The sequence below is a fragment of the Petaurus breviceps genome, unplaced genomic scaffold (assembly GCF_028583685.1).
Source record: "Petaurus breviceps papuanus isolate PSGF00001 unplaced genomic scaffold, PetGlider_PUasm1.0 174, whole genome shotgun sequence".
Lineage (NCBI taxonomy): Eukaryota > Metazoa > Chordata > Mammalia > Diprotodontia > Petauridae > Petaurus > Petaurus breviceps.
In genome coordinates this window covers 19,029,328-19,052,464 of record NW_027185761.1, presented here as the reverse complement: position 1 = coordinate 19,052,464, position 23,137 = coordinate 19,029,328, and the positions used below count along the sequence as shown (strand labels likewise).

At 43.2% G+C, this 23,137-nt stretch overlaps 3 protein-coding genes across 3 annotated transcripts in view; 2 read left to right on the top strand and 1 right to left on the bottom strand.

Annotated features, from left to right (window-relative positions):
• UROC1 (urocanate hydratase 1) overlaps positions 1 to 1,694 on the top strand; it is a 50,330-nt gene extending 48,636 nt beyond the window's left edge. Inside the window, exon 20 of the mRNA XM_069083850.1 lies at positions 780 to 1,694. Within this exon, the coding sequence (XP_068939951.1) occupies positions 780 to 920 (141 nt within the window). The 3' untranslated portion in view covers positions 921 to 1,694. The remainder of the gene's footprint in view (positions 1 to 779) is intronic.
• Positions 1 to 23,137, bottom strand: part of TMEM43 (transmembrane protein 43) — a 350,998-nt gene that overhangs the window by 155,910 nt on the left and 171,951 nt on the right. The window lies entirely within an intron of this gene.
• ZXDC (ZXD family zinc finger C) overlaps positions 13,928 to 23,137 on the top strand; it is a 33,738-nt gene continuing 24,528 nt past the window's right edge. Inside the window, exons 1-4 of the mRNA XM_069083849.1 lie at positions 13,928 to 15,312; positions 18,438 to 18,590; positions 18,694 to 18,772; positions 22,303 to 22,433. Of these exons, the coding sequence (XP_068939950.1) occupies positions 13,944 to 15,312; positions 18,438 to 18,590; positions 18,694 to 18,772; positions 22,303 to 22,433 (1,732 nt within the window). The 5' untranslated portion in view covers positions 13,928 to 13,943. The remainder of the gene's footprint in view (positions 15,313 to 18,437; positions 18,591 to 18,693; positions 18,773 to 22,302; positions 22,434 to 23,137) is intronic.

Below are 23,137 nucleotides of genomic sequence, written 5' to 3'. Positions count from 1 at the left end.
AAAGTCCTCTTTTCCCCTTCATAATCTCTCATTTTTACTAAAAAAAAAAACCCAGGGAAATGTTAATGCATTCATTTAGTGAGAGCACTGGGTGTTTACTCTATCCTTAAAACTGTGCTGCTTGCCATATGGGAGATATAACAATATAGAAGTTACTTTATGCAATGACTTAAGTAGAGAAATTTGAAATCAATAGGTCAGGACCTATGGAAAAATTAATCTGTGTAGCCAGATGCTTCCTTTCCATGGTCATTAACGTGTACCACATCTATCTGGAAGTTTGTCCCTGGGAGAAGACTCAGAGGACCAGGGATAAATCATACCTTGCCCCCCAGGTGAAATCAGTAGACATCAAAGGACTCCCTGATGAAGAGATGAGGTCATAAAAATGTAAGATACAACTCAAAAGACAAGTATTTAATAAGGGAGGGCAGTCTCCAGGATTGGGAAGAATTATCTGATTATATGTCTATGAGCTTCATATGTTTTAAAGATCCCAGCATGGGGACATCAGTCCCATGTCACCCCCTATGTCTACGTCCTCATCACTGCTCAACAGCTTCAGAGTACAAGGTCTAGGACCATGGCTCCACTACTCTAGGAACAACTTTGTATAATAGAAAATTTCTTACATGGTGCCCATCCAAAGAAATTAAGTGTTAAGAAGTCTTTGAATCTATACTGGAAAAGTGTTTAGGGGGGAGGATTTAGGAGCTTCTTTGTTTTTTGCTTTTTACATTGAAGCCCCATCCACCTCATTTTGAAACTCTTATTGACAGGTGGCCCGGCGTTGCTGGTCGGGAAATAAGAAGGCATATGAAATTATCTGCCAGACAATGGAGGAAAATCAGAAACTGAATGTCACTCTTCCTTATGATGTACTGGATGAAAGCATTTTGGAAAAAGCTCTACGATGCTAGGCAAAGATCCAAGGAAGGAATTAGGCCTTTTTGCTCTATTTCTTTTAACAACAATAATTATCATCACTTATGTTTACCTGGTTCTCTATCATTTCAAAAGTGCTTTCCTATCGATTATCTCAGTTAAGTCTCATTACCAGAATTTCCCAGAGGGAGAAACTGAGGCTGAGATAGGTGAAGTGTCAGTCCACCAGCATTCATTAAATGTTTACTGTGTGCCAGGCAGAACTAGGAGTAGAAATCGGGTTTCCTGGCTCCCAGTCCAGTACTATTCCACTCAACATGAATATCTTTAGCAGAGGGACTTAGAACATTATTTTCCTGCCTATTTCATTGTTACATTTGGGGGTGGTGGTAATAAAGACTTACGAAACTGGTGAAGCACTGGGCATCCTTTTTGCTTTATGATGAAGGCCTGGTGAAAATGGCTGTGTAGGAGTCCAGTGGAGGAGTTTGTCTTGATAAACAAATAATCTAAACAAGCCGGAGTGACCACAGCTTATGTTGGGATCAATGAGGAGGAGTCCCTCATTTGAAGCAAAGGGTATGTGTTGGGGAACAGGGAAGGTTCAAGTTATTAAGATAGTATGAGGTCAGACGAAGGAACTTTGAAAACAGGTAGGAGAGTTGGTATGGCTATCAATTTCCATTATTTTCACATTTCAAGGTACCAATAGAAGGCATGGTCTGTCTGTTCATCATTATTAAAGACTTTGAGGCTTCAAACCAATCAACATGCATTTATTAGGCAGTTACTAAGTACCCAGAACTGTGCTAGACACTAGGGATACAAATACAAAGAATTAAAGGATAGAGGAATGTCATGAAAATCCAGAGAGGAGAGAGCATTCAGGATATGAGGGCAGTTAACAGAAACAAATGTAACAGATGTGTCAAGAAGGATGAAGACTGAGAAAGTGCCAGAAGACTTGGCAATTAATGGATCATTGGTAATTTTAGGGACAGTAGCTTTTAATTGAGTAAAGAGGTTGGAAGTTAGATTAAAAGAGAAGAAAGCAATTAGAAGGAGCAAGTGTAGACAGCTTTTTTCTAGTTTAGTTGAGAAAGGCAGGAATGAAAGCACTATAGCTTGAGGGGATGGTAGGGTAAAGGGTTTTTAAGGATTGGGGAGACTGGGGTATACTTGAAGGCACTAGGGAAAGAATGAGAAGATAGGTAGAGGCTGAAGATTGGAGGGGGAAGAGATGATTGAGGATGCAATTTTTTGGAGAATATGAGAGGGGATTGGAGCAAGTGTACAGATAGAAGGATTGACCTCTTTAAAGAGGAGTCACATCACTGTCAGAGACTAAGGAAAAAGAGGAGAGATTGGGGTTTGAAGTCAAGGAGTTTTGAGATGAAAAGTAGAAAAGAAGTTGTGTGGAATGGCCTTAATTTTCTCAGTAAAATAAAGGATGAGGTCTTCAGCTAAGGAGGATATATATGTAATTTCTTTGCTGGAACCCTGAATTCATGTTCATTCTGTTCTTGGCTGCCAGTATGGGCACTGCCATAGCTGGTCTGGGGATGCCACTAGGACGTCAGTATGGAGATAGGAAGCCCCAAATCTTTTAGAACCTTTAAAGACTACAAGGTCTTTCTCTGGCCAAAGTAGAGGGATGTGGAGGAGACCCACAGTGAAGCAGAGGCTTCTCTTTCCCTTACCTCCTTAGGAGTTTTTACTAGATTGCCATACATGCTTAGAGGCAACTAGGTAGCACAGTGGATAGTGTTAGACTTGGAGCTGAGTTTAAAGTGTCTGTGGGACTTCCAATTTGAAATATTCAATATCACTAGTTGGTGATGTGGGACTAGAGTTCAGCAGATGAGTTAGGGCTATATACATATAATGTAAGTTATCTGCAGAGTAGTTAGGTGGCACAGTGGATAGGTTACCCTGCCTGGTCTGGAATACCTAAGTTCAAATTTGACCTCAGATTCTTACTAACTGTGTGACCCTAGGCAAGTTTGTCTCAGTTCGTTTCTTCATCTCTAAAATTAGCTGAAGGAAATGGCAAACCACTCCAGTATCTTTGCCAAGAAAACCCTAAATGGGGTCACAAATAGTCTGGATGCAATGTCCCCCAACACTGAACCCTCACAACTCTTCTTTCATGGCACGTACACTTTGTAGCAAAATCATTTGTGTATGAATCTTATCTCCCCCTTTGAGAAGCTTCAGGGTCTCAGGCTCTGGGACTTGGTCTTTTTCTATTTCCTATGGTTCACAGGACCTGGGACCGTGCCTTGTCAAAATGGTGGATTGTAGCAGCAAGCACCCCAGCATCCCCAGGGTGTCTGCCAACACACGTTCTTAGATATGCTTTTCTAAAGGAAAGCAACTCAAAATGGGTTAACAAGCTTACTTTAATCAATCAAACATATATCATTTACCTAGTTCAGGGGAAAAGGTCAGCACCCCAAACTTCAGAGTATACAGACAGAAATATTTCAAGCAGACAGGCTACCAAACTGTCCAACCATTACATCCATACCAAATCACAGTTAACCAGAGAGGGAAGCATCAACATCTGGGTTTTCAAAGCCAGGGGGCTCTCAACAATGGCTTCCCGGAGTCTCATCTGGTCAAATAACACAACCCTTCTCAAAGTGAGCCCCAAAGCAAAGCCTCACATCAGGGCTTATATAGCCTTCTCCGGGCTCAGAGAATGTAACAACCTTCTTGACCCACTGCCCAATCACAAAGTATCTCTTGAAAAACAAGCCTCTCACCACAGGCTCCAGGTGCACTTAACCTAGGGGCAGGGAAGATCTTAAAAATGTACATTCCTATAACACAGGATGCTCTGTAAATATCTGCTGAGTTCCCTCAAAAGAAGGTCTTGTCCCCAGTTCTACAGCAGAACATAAAATGAGAAAGCTGTATGTCTGAGCCAAAAGATAACCTCCCATTGCTTCTTGTGGCTTCAGTGTTTCAGATCTCTCGATCTCAGGATAAAAGCTCTCTCTAGTAGCTATGGGGCAGTGGATATCTAGCTAGAGTTTAGCAGCTAGACGAAAAGCTATGGTGGTAACACCAATCCTATGATCCAAAAGATTTGCATCTATCATTATTTTTCCAGACAGCTTTTCTAAGACTCTAAGTTTCAGATGAGTTATAGATGTTGATGATGATGCTGATGATGCAGACAGGAGATTCTATGGAAATAACCCTTCTCATATACCTCCTCTGTCCTTCCCTGTCTCGCTTGGAAGATGCTGAGTGCCTTTGGTATCAATTGGCTCTTCTGATACTCCCGTAAAACCCCTCCAGATCTCAGACTACGATAATTCATAGACGGAGGTGCTGAGTACTCTCAAGACAAATTCAGAAGTTGACATTGAATGATGACATTTTGATTGTTTCAGTTGTAGAGGGAAGCAGAGAATTTGCAGTCCTTTAAAATCTTGAGAGCAAAAGCAAAAGGTTGAGTAGATGTCTTAAAAAATTCAATATTTGTGGACTAAGATTTCTCTATGACCGTTATATATACACAGCAGTGAACCGAAACATCCTTGGATCGTCAGGTTGTCCTGAGAATTTATCTACAGCAGAGGGTGCTGTAGGCCTAATGAAACCAACCAAGTAGGCAATAGTTTAAAACAAAAATAAAAGCAAAATTAGTGATTTTAAAAGTATTCTCTACTACATACAAAAACATCATAAAAAGGGGGCAAAAAGGATATATTTTGTTTGAAAATATAAATACAAGTTCTGTTTATAATAGACAAACTTGGAAATAACCAATGTCCCCTCTCCCCCAATTATAGAATGACTGAATAAATCATGGTATGATAATGCAATTTAATGTTGATACAAAAAAACAAACCAACAAGAACAGCGAAACCCCAACAAAGCAGCTGATGTATATGGGGGGGAGGGGGAGGAATGTCAAGAACTACTCAAAACAGTGCAAAAGTAGTTCAAAAGAACCAGACGTGCACACGGTGACCACAACTAAATGTGATTTCTTAAAACGGACAAGAAACAGTGTCAGAGGTTAAAAAAAGAAACCCAACTTCAGACACACTTGGAAGGACTCACAAGACAAAACCACATTTTATATGCTGTTTGTTGGTTCATTTAACTCAACCCTGTTAAGTGTTAAGAGTTCATGTAAGATTTTACTTACTTTATTTTCTGATGGTTGTTTATAATAAAGACATTTTACCGGTTCTAGTCCTTACACAACCGAGACATTACGGAGGCACTTATTCAGCATCTTCTCTGGGACCGTAGGCAACAAAGAAAAACAGATTATCTCTCTTTGACCTCTCAGAGTAGCCCCAATTTCAAGAAAAGAAAGGCATACTTTTTAACAAGGCTTTGCAAAAGGAATGCTCTGTCAGGCCATGTGTCCTGAATTTTTGCTGGGGAAATATGGTTATAATAATTATAAGACATAGCCAGCCCTTTAGATGTTTAGATGAAAAACCAAATTTATGACCTTTTGAAATCTGTCCATTGATCCCAGGTTCAGACTCCTGTGCTACTGTCATCTATAAAATGGAGACAATAATACTTGGATACCTTACTTTACCGGTGTTTGAGATGTGTCTTCTAAAATAGAGAACACAATACACATGAGTTATATATTTATGAAATAGCACAGGAGGACCCCTGTTTGGCAAATCTTTATTATTTATTATTTAATTGGCAAAAATATCCTTCAATGTCACGACCATTTTTACTAATGTTCACCTACTCTGGATTAACACTTTAAATTCAGCATTAGGGACAATAGAATGATCAGCAAGTGTCTGGTCCTTGTTTATCAGGGCTGGTGAACATCAAGATGGTAACTAAGGTGCCAAGTTTGTTTTTGTATAGAAGCAAATGTATTGAAGCAAATTTTAGTCTTTTTTTTTCAGATGAAATCATAAAAAAGAAGGGAAATAGTATGAAAAGAGATATAAGATCCTTCCCATGACCTCCAGGGGCTTATCTTCTGTTGAGGAAAATTACACTTAGTTACAGGAAACAATTTTAAAACTATGAATAATTAAATGCTGAATTATGCATTAGGCCTATCTATTTGTATATTAGTCTTGAGTCAGTCAGTAAGCACTTAACTACAGGTACTATACTGCTAGGTGAGAAAAAGAAAAAGGCAAAACAGCCTGTCCTTAAGGTGCTTACATTTGAATGGAGTAGACATCTAGGAAGGACACACACATGTACATATATACATATGTATACACATGTGTATGTATATACACATGTATGTATATATACGTGTACGTCTATGCACATTGTTTTTTTTTTACTGTGTTATCTGAGCAAATACCCTTGGTAAAAAGTAATTAAGATTATTGTATGAATATCAATGGAAACTATTGCATTTGGCCCTTGGGATCAATAATAGGAGAAACACAGTGTCTGAGAGTTATCTCTAGAATCTGGAGAATAGTAGTAGTAGCTGCCCTCTGGGGTCCCAACCTATCAACTCAAGCAGAAGTTGGGGATGCTCCTGTTTCTTTATTATTATTATTTCTCCTCCTCCTTTTCTTTCTTCATCTCCCTTGAATGGTACCCCTTCATGGCACCTTGAATGGTACCATGGTCATCATCACTTACCCAAATCCTACCCATTTTTCAAAGTCCTCCTCAAATGCCATCTCTACCATTAAACATGTCATCACTTCTGCTTTGGCTAGAAGAGATTCTCTCCCCCTTGTCAGGACTCCCATTCTCTAATAGTTTAACAATACAGTGTCTCATCACTGTAAGTATTCCCACTACCTATGAAGACTGGATTGTAACCCAATTTTGTATTAGTGGACGGTCTTTGTCAGTATCTGAGAGACACTTTCTGGCTGGAAAAAAAAGTGTTTGGTAGGCTAATTAGGCAATGAGGTAGCACAGTGGATAGAGGGATGAGCCTAAAATCAGGAAGACTAATGTTCAAACTCAGCCTCAGATACTTACTGGCTGTGTAACCCTAGGCAAGTCACTTAACCTCTGACTGCCTCAGTTTTCTCAACTGTAAAATGGGGATAATATTAGCACCTAGCTCCCAGGATTGTTGTAAACATCAATTAGCATAGTGCTTGACAGATAGTAGGTACTTAATAAATACTTGTTTCCTACCCCTTCATAAGACAAAATACTACATCACTGGGCCCATACTCAAAGTCTTGTTCAGTTTGGCAGGGCTTAATAAGAATATCAAATATTCTTATTGTCCCAATATTGTCAGCCTTCAAGAATCCAGGGTCTCCTCTGTTCTAGGATGAAGAATCAGGGGACAACTTAGTGGAAGATGTTATAGAACCTTGTTTATACTGCTCTCATCACAGTGATAATTTTCTATGTGTCCAATTCTCCTACTAGATTATAAACCATTTAAGCTCAGTGTCTGTCTTATTCGTTTCTACATTTCCTTGTACAAAGCCTTGCAAATAACAATTTCTCTGTACATGATCCATAGATAAATGATATTACCTTGAAGGAAGATGGAAGCTTTAGTATGTGTTAAATACTTTAACTGTCACCTTGAAAAGGCCAGAGCGCCTAACCCTGGCATTCACACTATAAGAACAATTCTTAGTTCTAAGTACAATTGTTAATAGCTTTTAACCCTGGAGATCTCTAGGCATTAAAGATTGTATGGTGTGGCAGAAAGAATGTTGGACTTGTGACATTGGCCAGGTCGTATTTAGGCTGGTCTTGGGGTTCAGATTTGGGACTGGAATGAAATGAGACCTTTATAGATCATCCTATTACAACATTTACTCAACAGCCCGGGGTGGATACTCAGCCAGGACAAAGCGCTGATTCAACCATGTGCGTTCAGGGTCTCCACTTCTACTTTTCCCATGATGGGATATCAGTCAGAATATATGTGAAACCCAAAGAGGAAGCTAACTCCTTCTGAGTGGTGCTTCCACACTTGGTGATCAGGAAGCCCTGTCAAAGTATGGCGCCATAGTTTCTGAGACCAAGTAAGTCTGAAGGAGGATTCTGTGACCTTTTAAAAATTGATTTTTATTGATAGCTTTTGTTTTAACAACACTATAGATTTCTCCCACACAACTCCTCCCTCCCTCTTCCAGAGAGCCACCCCTTATAACAATATTTCTTAAAAAGAGCAAAAAAAATCAGCAAAATTGATCAATATACCAAAACAATCTGATAATAAATATGCAACCTTCACATCTATGGTCTACTCTTCTCACTTCCCCCAACCTCTGCATAGGACTGGAGGGAGGTATCTTCTCATATGTCTTCACTCTATAGTGCTTCACCTTCATGATTTTGTTATATTTGTTTTTTATTTTTTATATATCATTCTTTCTACTTGTGCTGTTGTCGTTGTGTATGTTGTTTTCTTGGCTCTGCTTTCTTCACTCTGCACTCAGCAATGTCTTGTCTTTCATACAAGTATTTCAGGGCTTCTCTGTATTTGCCAGATTCTTTGCTTCTTAAGACACAGTGATATTCTATTATATACACAGACTAAAATTGTATTCATTCCCCAACTGATAGGTATCGACTTTGTTTCCAGTTCTTTGCTTCTACAAAAAATAGTAATAAATGTTTTGGGGCATATGGAGTCTTTTTGTCAGTGACCTCTGTGGGGGTATATATCGAAAAATCTGGGTCAAAAGACGACAGACATTTTCGTAACTTTATTTGCATCATTCCAAACTGCTTTCCAGAATGTGTTCCACCATTCTCTATCAACAACACATGAGTGTGCTTTTTTTTCCCCCTTAGAAGCTGCTTGGGGTAGGGATTGAAGCTGGTGTAAAATAAATTCCCAAAGTTAAAGGTGGTTAAGACAGCTTTGAGATACAGCCCTGGGGTAAATCCAACATCAAAGTCAGACAAGAAAAAAAAAATTATCAACTAGAGAATAGAAAGCATCTAAAAAAAAGAAAATTAAATTAAAAACCCAGATGCAAGCAGTTATATCTACAGAGAAGATATTAAAATTGGAAAGGAAGATGATTGTTAAAACATTCAGGAGATTACAAACCTCTCTAAATATCAAAAAACAAAGGAAATTGAACAAATATCTGATAAGACTCAAAACTCTGTGGACTACCAATACAGTATGGAACCGTAGCAGGATGTTCTGCAATAATTCAAGAGAGAAATAAGAATATTGAGAGAAGACAGAAGGGGAAAAAAATGGTAGAATTTGTGGCCAGTGCAGCAGAAATAATTAGCAGGACAGAAAAACCTGAATCTAGAATGAATAGTAGATTGGGAAAACAAATATACTGAGGTGAGGAGTAGCAAAAAGTAATAACATTAAAAGAACACTATACAAAACAAGAAACTTAGGAGTCAATTTAAGGTTCCTAAGGGCTTCTAGAAGAACACAATGAGAGGACTGCTGCATTCCTGCTCTATGACATATAATTTTAGTGGGACTGTGGTGAAAACCCACTTCCCAAAAATAAGTATGTGTACAGCTTAGTGTGGCCTACCACACTGCTTCTGCAAACAGAAGGTTCTTAATAAACACGAAAAGTTTTATTTTGTTCAGGGCACTGTACTAGTCTGGGGTACCGAGGACAAGAGAAAGATAGTCCCTGCCCTCAGGAAGCATTCATGCTACAGGTACAGATAAATGAAAACTGAAATGAAAACAAGGTAATTTGAGAAGAGAGAACCCCTTAACAAGGGAGGGGATCAGGTGGTACCAGAGCTGAACTTTTAGGGAAGATAAAGAGGCAAAGGTAAGAAAGCCGAGCATGGGGCAGCTAGGTGGCGCAGTGAATAGAGCACCCCCTGGAGTCAGGAGGACCTGAGTTCAAATCCGAACTCAGACACTTGACACAATTACTAGACTATGACTTTGGGCAAGTCACTTAACCCCATTTGTCCTCCAAAAAGTTAAAAAAAAAAAAAGTCTGAGCATTCCAGGCATGTGGCCCCTAGTGATGGGAGATCTAATGCAGAGTTCCAGTTCAGATGGAATGTGGAACACATAAAAGGGGGCTGATAGGAAATCAGACTTTAAAAGCTAGCTGGAACCAAATTATGGAGAGCTTTAAAGGCCAAGCAGAATAGTTGGTATTTTAACCCAGAGGCAATAAAGAATAAATTTTGCTTTGTCTTCTTATTTCTTCTAAGATTCTCTCTCCTTAAGACATCAACATCATCAAAAAACACATTTCTATTATGCTTGTCCTTGCCTCCAAGGCGGTCACACAGAGATACACATATACTTTGGGAAAGTGGGTTTTCTTCTCACCACCCCACTAAAAGATGCCACAAAGCAGGGGTGTAACAGGCTTACCTTCCCAAACACCACTGACTGCTAACCCTCCTCTACCTTCAATCTTTTTTTCATGTAAACACACACACACACACACACACACAACCAAACAACAAACCAGCTTCCACCAGAATGCTTGGGGAATGAGAATTTTAGTTAATTTAATTTTGTGGTTACCTTAGTTAAAGTAAACACCTTACATTTTGCCTTGTTAGAACTTAAAGCCTAAGTCCATTTTTATGCCTTAGTAACATTTAGTAAACACTTAGTAACAACTTAGTAAAACTAGGTAACTAGTTACTGTTAACCCTTTACCTTAAGCAGAGTCCAGTGACTCCTCTGCAGATGAGGAATCCTATACCACCTCAGAACACTTGAGTCTGGACATTCAATGTAGCTGTACAGGAGGGAAACAGGAAAAAAAAAAAAAAGAGTTTTATTAATACGAGATAGGGGAAGGGTTTTAAGATCATCGAGTCCAACCCTCTGGTTTCACAGAGGGATCCTGGAAGAGGCAATAACTTGCTTAAGGTTTTGGAAGGCAGATTAGTAGCAAAGCTCTAACCAGATTTAGATCTGTAAGTGACCTTGGAGGACATCTCCTACAAGCCTTTCATTTCACAAATAAGGAAACTGAGGCTTTAAGATTAACAAAGACCCTGCCAGTCAGTGAGTCAACAAGCATGTGCAATGCCCCTGCTGGGTCCTGGGGATACACTACCAGGCACTCACTTCTCAAACTTGTCTCTCCTCCTTCCCTTACTTCCCAGCCTGCTTTTCCTGTTACTCATCTTTGACTTATCCATCCTTGGATCCGGCCCCTTCTGGCTACTCCCCAAGTTCTGAGCCTTGCCTCCTCTTGCTTAGACTATATGAATAACCTAACTCGTCTTTCTGGTTTTTAGTCTCTCCTCTCTCTCATCTACTCTCCATTGGCTGCCCGAACAACCTTGCTAAGGTCCTTACCCAAAGTCTTCCAGTGGCCCCCCATGGCCTCTTAGGTACAGACACTCTTTAGCCTTGCATTTAAGGGGGGCCCTCTACAGCCTATCTGGCTTCTGCCTTTCCAATCTATTTGCATATTACTCCTCTTTAGGAACTTTTAAGTTTTAGCCAAAGATGTTCCCAGCAGTTGACACTCCATCTCCCACCTTTAAGAGTTTGCCATAGGTAGGTCCCCAGGCCAGGGATGCACTGCCTCTATTTTCTACTTGTCCCAGTCCATCTTTCTTCAATGAGGTACCACCTCCTCGCTGAAACCTTTTCTGATCCCTCTACTCATTGGCCCTTCTTTTTAAATTTACATTATATTCCATGTATACAAATGTTACCCACGTACCCTTCAGTAATGCTCCCAGGACATCACCCTCAACCTCCTTCCAACAGAACCTCGGGCTCCTTCTGTGCCCCACTCCCACCCACCCAGCTCTCACTGGTGACCTTTGGCCTTATTTTGTGAGGCCCTTCCTCACCTCTTCCGGGGCTTAACCTCCCTTTTACTTTCTAGCCCTTCTTTGTGTACTAGAATACACAAATACTCCATTAGAATAGCAGCTCCCCGAGGGCATACTCTCTCTTCTATTGTATTTGCTTGTATTTGTATCCCATGGTGCTTAGTACCAAGTAAATCAGCCCTTAATTTTTCCGGGTGGCTATTTGTAAATACTGCTTTGTTTCTGTCTGCAACTATAAGTACAGCTGTAATATAGTAGGCACTTAATAAATGCTTGTTAATAATGATGATAACAGTGAACACTTATCTAGCACTTACCCTGAGCCTGGCACTGTGCTAAGTGCTTTATAATTATTATTTCATTTGATCCACACAACAACCCTGGGGGGTTAGGTACTGTTATTATTCTCATTTTACAGAGGAGTCTACTGAGGTAAACAAAGGTTAAGTGACTTGCCCAGTTTATCTGTACCGGACCTACTGCTTTACACAAAGTGGATACCCAATATTTTGTCAAGTGGAATTTAACTGGCTTGGACTCTTATCATGCTACTGGTCTCAGTTTCCTCACTTGTAAAATGGCAACAATGTAAATAATTTATTCCTTTTTTTTTTTTGGCCTTGTAGAGGGTGAGTTTTATGTTAAAGCTAATGCTGCTGTGAATACTGTGATTTCAAAAAAAATATGGAAAGACTTCTTTGAACTGATGCAGAATGAAATGGGTAAAGAAATAAAACAATTTATACTATAATATAAATATTACAAATATGAACAATTTCAAGGACTTTTAGAAAATGAAGGATGAAATAAGCAGAACTTATTTATACAACACTATATTAAAAAAAATAAACCACCTAACTTTGAGACCTGTAAGCTATGATCAAGGTAATGACCGCATATGTTTCTAGAAGACAGAGGATGCTTAAACTTGCTATACATTACAAAGTGATAGGTTTAGGATGCAGAAGGAGACATATTTTTTGGGTATAGTCATTGGGGAATTTGTTTTGCATAACTATGCATATTTGTTATATTTTTTTCTCCCTTAATGGGGAGGTTGGAAGAGAGAAAAAAACCCACGTCTATTAATTTTTTTTTTTAAAAAATAGAGATGTATGTGAGGTTACTATAGATATGAAATGCTGCATGAACTTTCAATAAACGTCACTGCATTAATTTTACTTAACTGTGTTTGTTACAAGAGACCTCTCACAAAATGGGAGCATAATCTGCAAATATCTGTAATGATAGATTTGCAAATATATACAACAAATACATACAAAAAAACTGAGCACTGTTGTTAATATTTCTGCAAATAACTTCATGTGTATAAAATCAATAATCTCTCCCTTTGTCTAGTTTAACTTTGTTGGTATACCAGTGTGAAAAGCAGAGCGATAATAGAGAGGAATAATCACGAGAGACCCCTTTCTGATCCCATGAAGAGCCTGGGCTTTGCCATTGACTAGGCGCAGGACCTAGGCTTAAATGTGCTACATCTTAATTTCTTAATCTCTCAAATGAGGATAATGCTTGCATTAGCAAGGTAGGGGGACCTTTGTTGTAGGCAAAGTGCTTCACAGATATTAAAGTTCAGTGTAAGTTATTACTATGATTTTTATATACTGTTTTCTCAAATGTAAAACGAAGAGGTCCGACTAGATTACATCTATGGTTCCTTCCTGTTTCTCGTATATAAAATGGGGATCAAAACAAATGCAACACATTGTCCTGGCAGCTAGACTCGTCACAAGGAAACCTTGATTCAAGTACTGGGTCTAACACTTAACTAAGTGGCCTCATCTGCCAAGCCTCAGTTTCCTCATTTGTAAAACTGGGGCAGCAGCATCTACTCTTCGGAGCCTGCAGAACTGGGCTTTCAGGTCTCTGACTGTCCTTTATCGGCCCTGTGACCATGGGCAAGTGACTTTCCCTCTGAGCCTCAGTTCTCTCATCTGTAAAATGGATGCAATAATGATTTTATTGTAGGTGTACTAATACTGGAAACTAGGGGCTGGGCTTCAACCCGGGCCTCAGTTTCCCCATCAGCGAAAGGGCTATGGTCCTCCTTGTATAGCCCCAGCCCCAGGCCCGGCCCGGGTGGGACTCGAGCAGCAATCGGTAAGCAAAGCTCGGCGGTCCCTACTGGGAGGTGCCCCGCTCCGAACCGCCTGCACCGCTCCGCACCGCCTACTCCGCTCCGGGTTTTGCCGCTCGCTCTGCTGGGCAACTGTCGGGGGCGCGCTCGGCGCTGGGGCCGAGGAGGCGGCGCGCAGGGCGGGGTCGCGCCTCCTCCCGCGTCTCCTGTTTCAGCCGCTGCTACAGGGGCACCCAAGATGGAAATCCAGGGGCTGCTCGCGGCCCAGACCCCGCGCGAGAACCAACATGGCGGCGGCGGCCGCGGCGGCGCCGCCTGTCCCCGGCCGCCCCCGCCGCCGCCGCCGCCCGCGGCCTCCGGAGCCTGCGGAGGGCCCGGCCCGCCGGCCGCCTCGGCCCCCGCGCGGCGCCGCCTGCTGCTCCGGGGCCCTGAAGATGGCGGGCTGCTGCTGCGGCGAGAGAAGCCGCCGCAGCTCGGGGAGGCCGAGGCCGCCTCCGCCGCCGCCGCCTCGGCCGACCTGAGCCTCCCGCTGCTGCTGCTGGATGAGAAGCCGCCGCCGCCGGGCGCGCCGGGCGACGCGGCCCCCTCGGCCTCCTCCCCGCAGCCCCCGCTCCTGGCTCCTGAGGCCGGCAGCGGCGGCGACTCCTTCCTGGTGGTGTTCAACCTGGGGCGGGGAGCCGAGGCGGAGGCCGGGGCCGGGGCTGGGGCCGCCAAGCCCAGGCCCGGGGAGGCAGCGGCGGCAGCCGTGCTCCAGGACGAGGGCGGCGGCGACGAGGCCGCGGGCGGTGCGAGCCCGAGCCCGAACCCCCGCGCTCCCGCCCGGCCCCGGGAGCAGCTCCCGGCCCCGGCGCCCAGCGGGCCCGGCCCGGCCGCCCCATCAACATTCTCTGGCACCATCACCATCAACAACCAGAACCTCATCGTGCGCATCGAGAACGGCTTCCTGACGCTGGCTGCGCCGCTGGGCGCAGAGCCCAGTGCGGCTAAGGGCGGCCCGCAGCCGCCGGGCCTGCCGCCGGAGGAGCCGCCGCCACCGCAGCCTCCGGGCGCCGCCGGGCCCGCGATCTGCCCCGCCGAGCCGGACCTGGGCCTGGCCGACCCCGTGGCCAGCTTCCTGCTGGCCGAGCCCACAGCCAAGGGCTCCGTGCCGCCGCCGCCGCCCGCGGGAGCCGAGGGCGGAGGCGGAGGCGCCGGCGGGCCGGGTGCGGGCGTCGTGCTGGTCTACCACTGCCCCGAGCCCAACTGCCCGCACACCTTCCCCAAGAAGCACCAGCTGAAGCTGCACCTGCTGTCGCACAGCAGCACGCAGGGCCAGCGGCCCTTCAAGTGTCCGCTGGACGGCTGCGGCTGGTCCTTCACCACGTCCTACAAGCTCAAGCGGCACCTGCAGTCCCACGACAAGCTGCGGCCCTTCAGCTGCCCCGCAGGCGGCTGCGGCAAGAGGTTCACCACGGTCTACAACCTCAAGGCGCACATGAAGGGCCACGAGCAGGAGAACACGTTCAAGTGCGAGGTGTGCGCCGAGCGCTTCCCCACACAGGCCAAGCTCGCGGCGCACCAGCGCAGTCACTTCGAGCCTGAGCGGCCCTATAAGTGCGAGTTCCCCGGTAACGAGCCCGGCCCCGCTGCGTGGCCTTCCGTGTGCGTGTGTGCGTGTGTGGCGGTCTGGGCGGGAGCGAGAAGGGGGCGCCGGTGCAGACCCAAGCCTGGGTCCTGGTGTGTGTGCGCGACTGTCTGGAAGGGAGGGAGCCCGGGGGAGGGGACACCCCCTGCAGCCCCCAGTCTCGGGTCTGTGTGTGTGTGCAAACGTCTGGGCGGGAGGGAGTGGGGGTGGAGGGAGCGCGCTTCAGCCCCCCCCCACTCCCCCCCAGCCCCGGGTCCCGGTGGACCTCAGGGAGCCCGGGAGCGGAGCGGCCCCAGGGGTGGGGAGGGGGCTGGGTTTGGAGAGTCAGTTTCAGGGCCAGGCTCTGAAATCTACCAGAGGAGGACTGGCCTTTCTCCGGAGAAAGTGCCGTCCTTCGGGCCCAGTCTCTCCAGTCTTGGGGGCTTCTTGAGGGCCTACCTTGGTGGCTGAGGCTTCCCCAGGGCCGGGGCTCTTGGAGCCCAGTCCAGCATTCTCGCCGCCGCTGCATCCCCTGGGACGGCGTTGGCTTCTGATAGAAGTTTATGGGGCACCCTTAGATAGTAAACCGATCCTGCAAGTGCAGAACAGCTTTTCGCCCTAGGGGCACCACCTTAGGAAAGCTTACCGATGAATCAGGAAGTACATACATAGAGACTATTGGGGTCCTTCCCTTTTTTGGATAGGAATTTGCCATTAGACTTACTTAGAATTATATTGAGTTTTCCCACAAACTCTTTGTAGTAGGTTTAGAACATCAAGCTTTTTTTTTCAAGAAACTGAGGAATATTTGCGCAAAAAAAAAGTTACAGTGTATTGGTTTGGAAGCTACTGTTGATTTTGTTTGGGGAGTTCCTACATTAGATTTACATCAACTCTTTAAAAGTTTTGGAGGCCATTTAAAAAAAATTCTTTTAAAACTTTTTTTACTTGAATTTATAATTTGCCCTCTCTACTTTCCCCTCCCTCCCCATTGAATGCCTACAACAGCAAAAACTGAAAACTAAATTCTCACTATAATCTGGTATGTGTGAGGTAATTTCTAAAGTACCATGACCTCAGCTTTCCCAGTTAGGTTTGCCCAGTGAGTGCTGGCATCCGAAGGCTTTATCACGGGTATGAGGGTTTGCCTTCTCAGCCCCACACCGGCATTGGGCAGGACCTTTCATGTCCCTGAGCCTTTGTTTCTTCATCTTTAAAGTGGGGATTCACCTTCTGAGCAGTGGTGAAGGGGCTTTGTACATGCTGAGGCGAAGTAGCCATGAGTCATTAGGAGAGGCATGAGGGTTCAGGGGTTGTCCATAGGCCTGGCTTCTGGGCCCTCCTGCTCCATATTGTTTGTGTGACTCAGGGCCAGGAGTGGTGTTCTATCCTTCACGGTCAGACAGAGTTTTTTTCCTGTAGGAGTGTCGGAAATTCCAGGTCCAATTCATATATATCCCATGAGAGAGAGAGTGGTGTAGTGGAAAGAGCCTAAATGTAGAGTCACACCTGTCTTCCAGTCCTGAGTCTGCTGAGTTCCTTACCTTCCCTGCACCTTTGTAGCCTCATCTGTAAAATGAGGGTAGTACACTATGGGCACGTGAGGTTCTTTCCTGCTCTAAAGTCTTCCATATGTGATGATACTACGCATGGAGGGATATGTGTCTCGTGATCCATCCATGTTCTCCAGTTGAGTTCTTGGGACCAGTGATTTCCAACATAGCCGGAAAAGTGGGTCAGATTTGCCCTCCAAACCCAAATCATACTAATAACCAACCCCCACGAAGTACTCTAAGGATTGGTTTGTTTGTTTGAGATAATACCCTTGAGAAGTACAGGTTCTAGTCTCATTTTACAGATGAGAAGTATGCTCAGCCCCTGAAGTTTAATGAGGTCTCCATAGTCACACAGCTTGTAAGATCTGTGCCAATTTCCTCCAGTGCCAGGACAGTCAGTCTCTGTCCAGTGCACCAGGCTGCCTCTCATCAAAACTAGGCCACACAGGGATCCAATCAAAAGCTCAAAATCAATACTTAGCAGATTTTACAGAACATGTAGCACCTGGATTATCTGATCCACCCCCACTCCCAGTTGCAAAGGCTATGGTACAATAAGCAGATAACTACATTTTTAAGTAAAAAGAGAAATCATTTGTAATTTTAGACAAATCCAGACCTTAGTGTTTAAAAGAGCATGTAAACTTTTGCTGGCCACTGAGAATGTGTGAATTCTTCATGCTAGAGAAACATAATTTGAATATCTGCATTAGTGGATCCCTGAAGAATCTCAGCCTCTCTGTAATCAGGTAAATAATCATAATTGTTTTATAGAGCAGATGGCAGTATTGCTATTTTACAGGTGAAAAAGGTACATAGTTGAAATGAACTGGGTCATTCTACTAGTGATTTCAGGTGGCACCAGCTGAACTCAGGCATCCACATTTGTAAGGGTTACAAGTATATTATTTGTATGCAGCTTACATTTATTAGTATACCATGCATTTCCAAAAAACAACTTTATTGTGACTATTTTGAGGGTTGAAAATTTTATCCCCTGCCCTCTGCTCCATTGATTTGGGATAATGACCCATCCCTTAAGATCTCACAAGAAGGTATCTCCCTCCTTGGATGGGTCAAAGATTAGCCAAGAAAGCTCAAACAGCCATTAATGGCTGTGAGCCTTCAGGGGTTGGAGATGCTCTGACACTTCCTAGTTGACCTCTGCCTCACTTACCTCCTTTGTAAGATGGACTTGAAATCTGCACTACATACCTCACAGGTTTTCTGTTTTGATACATAAATTGCATTGCTTGCTTCCTGCTCTTGTTAGTTTGTTCAGTTCCATTTTACAGATCAGTAAGTGGTGGGATAGAAAGGGAAGTGACTTTCCCAGCCATCACACAGTTAACTAGTTAATGGCAGAGGCTAGAACCCAGGGCTCTTGGTTCCCAGTATGATTGCATTATAAGGGTTTTGTGTGTGTGTGTGTGTGGGGGGGTGTTGGATTTGTTGGGTTTCATTTTTTCATTTTTTTGTTAACAGGTATGAGATAGAGATTTTGACCTTGTTGTGTGGGAGGCTGAGTTGCAAGATTTGATTGTTAATCCGAATTGCTTATTTTACTGTTTAGGTTGTGAGAAGACATTTATCACAGTAAGTGCTTTATTTTCCCATAATCGAGCCCACTTCAGAGAACAAGAACTTTTTTCTTGCTCCTTTCCTGGATGCAACAAGCAATATGATAAAGCCTGTCGCCTGAAGATTCATCTGAGGAGTCATACAGGTTTGTTGTCTTTCTGAGCCTCCCACCTGGGGCCTGAGAGTGGTAGCATGTTGGTATATCAGGGAGGAGCCATCTGCAATTCCAACTTGTGACTCTTTTTCAGGTGAAAGGCCTTTCATCTGTGATTCAGACGGATGTGGCTGGTCCTTCACCAGCATGTCTAAGCTTCTGAGGCACAAAAGGTAATTCTGATGCTTTAGAATATGTCCAGAATGCTGAGAAGGGCTAACATGTGTGGTGAGCAAAGACTTGGATCTCCTGATCCTGGCCACTTATGGAATGCTCTCCTTGTCTAGTGTTCATCCTTTTATTTATATTTTAAATTAAATTTTATGTTTATTTTTAGTTTATATCATTCATTTCCACAAGATTTTGAGTTACAAATTTTTCCCTATCTCTCCCCAACCCACCACCCCAAAACAGCGATCTTGCTATATACCCCCTCCCCCAATCTGCTCTCTCCTATATCCTCCCCAACTTCCCCTCTGACTTTCCAGTAGGGCAGGATGGATCCCCATACCCCAGTGCCTGTACATCTTGCTTCCCAGTTGCTTGCAAAATAATAATAATAACAACAACATTTTTTTTAAACATTTGATTCCAAAACTTTGAATTCCAGATTCCCTCCCTTCCTCCCTCTTCACCCACCATTACTGGGAAGATAAGCAGTTCAATATGGGTTGTACATGTGTAGCTACACAAAACATTTCCATAGTGGATATATTGTGAAAGACTGACTATATTTCCCTCCATCCTATCCTGCCCCCCACTTATTCTATTTTCTACTTTGACCCTGTCCCTTTTTAAAAGTGTGTGCTTCTAACTTCCCTCCCCCCCAACCTGCCCTCCCCTTCATCATCCCCCCTCTCATCCCCTTCCCCCCTACTCTCCTGTAGAGTGAGATACCCTATTTAGTGTGTGTTATTCCCTCCCTGAGCCAAATTCAATGAGAGTAACATTGACCCATTCCCTTTTGCCTTTCTGTTCTTCCCCTCCATTGTAACAGTTTTCCCTTGCCTCTTCTATATGAGACAATTTATCCCATTCTGTCTCTCCCCATCTTCTCTCATTATATTCCTCTCTCACCTCTCAATTTCACCTTTTAAGTATCATCCCTTCCTGTTCAATTGGTCCTGTGCCCTCTGTCTATGTATACCTGTACACATACATACATACACTCAAATATGTATTCATATGCCCATATACCCTCCTATATAGACATATATGTATTTATACATATATATGTGTGTGTATATATACATTTTTATTCCCTTCAACTGTTCTCATACTGAGGAAAGTTTCACAAGTTACAGTTATCATTTTTCCATGTAGGAATGTAAATAGTTCAACTTTGAAAAGTTCCTTATGATTTCTTTTCCCTGTTTACCTTCTCATGCTTCTCTTGCTTCTTGTATCTGAATATCAGATTTCCTATTCAACTCTGGTTTTTTCATCAAGAATGCTTGAAAGTCCTCTATTTCATTGAATGACTATATTTTTCCCTGAAACATGATACTCAGTTTTCCTGGGTAGATGATTCTTGGTTTTAATCACAGCTCTTTGACCTCCAGAATATCGTATTCTAAGCCCTTCGATCCCTCAATGTAGAAGCTGCCAGATCCTGTGTTATCCTGATTGTATTTTCACAATATTCAAATTGTTTCTTCTTGGCTGCTTGTAATATTTTCTCCTTGATCTGCGAACTCTGGAACCTGGCTGTAATGTTCCTAGGAGTTTTCTTTTTGGGATCTTTTTCTTTTTTTTTAAGCAATTGGGGTTAAGTTACTTGCTCAAGGTTACATGGCCAGGTGTTTCTGGGTGGGTGCTGTGTCTAAGCCTGGATTCGATTCCAGGTCATCCCGACTCTGGGCTGGTGCTCTTACTCACTATGCTACCTGGCCGCCCCTTTGGGATCTTTTTCAAGAGGTGATCAGTGGATTCTTTCAACCTCTATTTTTCCCTCTGGTTCTAAGACATCAGGACAGTTTTCCTTGACAATTTATTGAAGGATGATTTCTTAGGTTCTTTTTTTTTTTTATCATGGCTTTCAGGTAGTCCAATAATTTTTAAATTCTCTTTCCTGGATCTATTTTCTAGGTCAGTGGTTTTCCCAGTGAGATATTTCACATTGCCTTCTATTTTTTTTTCATTTGTTTGTATCTGTTAATAGTATCTTGATTTCTCATAAAGTCACTAGCTTCCATTTGCTCCCATCTAATTCTGAAGGAATTATTTTCTTCAGTGAGCTTTTGAAATTCTTTTTCCATCTGGCAAATTCAGGTTTTTAAGGCATCCTTCTCGTTGGCTTTTTGAGCCCCTTTTGCCATTTGAATTAGTCTATTTTTTGAGGTGTTATTTTCTTCAGTCAGGTTGTTGACTCTCTTTTCATGATTTTCTTGCATCATTCTCATTTCTCTTCCCAATTTTTCCTCCACTTGTCTTATTTGGTTTTCAAAATCCTTCTTAAGCTCCTCTATGGTCTGTAACCAGTTCATATTTTTCTTAGAAGCTTTTGGTGCAGGAGTTCTGACTTCGTTGTCTTCCTCCTGTTTCATACTTTGATCCTTTTTGTCCCCAAAATAGGAATCTAAAGTTGGATTGCTGTGCTTGGTTTGTTTCCTTCACTTGCTCATGTTTCTACTCAATTACTTGACTTTTGAGCTTTTTTGCCACAGTAGAACTCTGCTTCCAGGGAGGAGAGCTTTGTCTCAAATCACTGGTGTTTTCACAGCTGCTGAAGCTATTAGTTGGCTGCCCTCTCAGAAGCCTCCATACTCTCTGGCACCTGGTCACACACCCCAGGACCTCCACCCTAGACAGCAATCCAGATCAAAGGAGGTTAAAGCAAGAGTGATTACCCCTCAGGATGATCACTTGGTCCCCCTACAATCTGCAGGCCAGGAGCTCTGAAGCAGCCATGCCATGGTGTCTACCACATCTTAGCCACTTCTCCCTTCTGGGGGCAGAGGCCAGATTGCATTCCCAGACCCCCTGTTCCCAAAGTCCATACTGACCTCTCACTTTGTCTTTGGCATTTATGGGTTGATAATTCTGGAAATCGCCACAGCTTCTGGTGATTCACTGTCCTGATGTCCCAAGTCCCTCCAGCTGCTGGTTGGGCCGCCCTGGGGCTAAAACCTTGGGCTCATGCAGGCCTGGGCTCCGCTCTGCTCCCAGCGTGCTGCAGTGGAGATTTGTTTCTCTCTGTCACTTTGTAGCCCTAAGTTTAGAGTCATTTTTTATAGATATTTGAGGTGGTTATGGGGGGAGCATTCGGAGTTTTCCTGCTTCTATGCCACCATCTTGGCTCCATCCCCAGTATTCATCCTTTTAAAACTTATGAGAAGAGTGTAGTGAGCTAGTTTGGGAAGTAACTACCCATCTACTCTTGGGTTTAAGCACTATTTATTTTCTTGAAGAGACTCATTACACAGTGGGCTTGATTGATTAGATTGAAGTTTCTAGTGAGAGTGTAGCTGAATCTCAGGCCTATTTAGGCAGACTAATGTGGAATTGACATTTATTTTTCCAATTATACAGACATTACTTTCTCCTTTCCTTGCAGTGACATTAACCAAAACACAATGTGATGGTTATAATTTTGAAGGTGAAAATAATTGTCCAAAAAAGAAATATATAATTAGCAAATTGAATTAGGACAAGGTTTGGGGCTCAATTAATAAAATCATCTCCCCAATTCTTCTTTTGGTAGAAAACATGAAGATGACCGGAGGTTTACATGTCCAGTAGATGGCTGTGGTAAATCGTTTACAAGAGCAGAACATTTGAAAGGCCATAGTGTGACCCACCTGGGTACAAAGCCATTTGCATGTCCAGTGGAAGGTAGAATTTACTTTTTATTTTTATATTTTTTTCTGATTGGATTGATGTATGAGACTTGTATAGTTAATAATACTTCTAGTCCTTAGGCAGTCATTTGCTTTAAAAGGTCATTTTAGTTGTATGAATTTGGAAAATGTTTAATGGTGCTATATTTCCCTTAATTGTGCCCTTCCATCAGAAAGTTATGTTTGAGCCAGAATTTGTATTAAACAGTTTTTATTAGCAAGTAATTAAAATTTTACATATTCAGTTCACCAAGCATTGTTAAAAGAAATTCCTCCTCTATTCAGGACACTATTCAGGCACTAGATCCTACAAAAACAAAAATGAAACGTTTCCTGCCCTCACAGAATTGGGAGGGGGGAGAAATCTGTGTTTAGGAATTTATATACAAAATAAATGCAAAGTTATTGTGGCAGGTGGAGGGGAGGACAGCTACAGGTGGCCTTTGAGCTGAGTTTTGGAGTCCAAGGGGGGGGAGAAAGAGCATTGTAGCCAGCAGAGATGACCTGTATGCACACAGGTACCTCCTGGAGGCCAGTTTGAAGGAATGGGGAGTAAATCTGGGACATGAGCATACAGCCAGATTTTGAAGGGCTTTAAATGGCAGATAGGAATTTGAAATTGATGGCCACTTAAGGGTGTTTAGCAGGGGAAATGATCAGTACCTGTCTCCTTGTTTCCATGACGAATTACAAATTCCT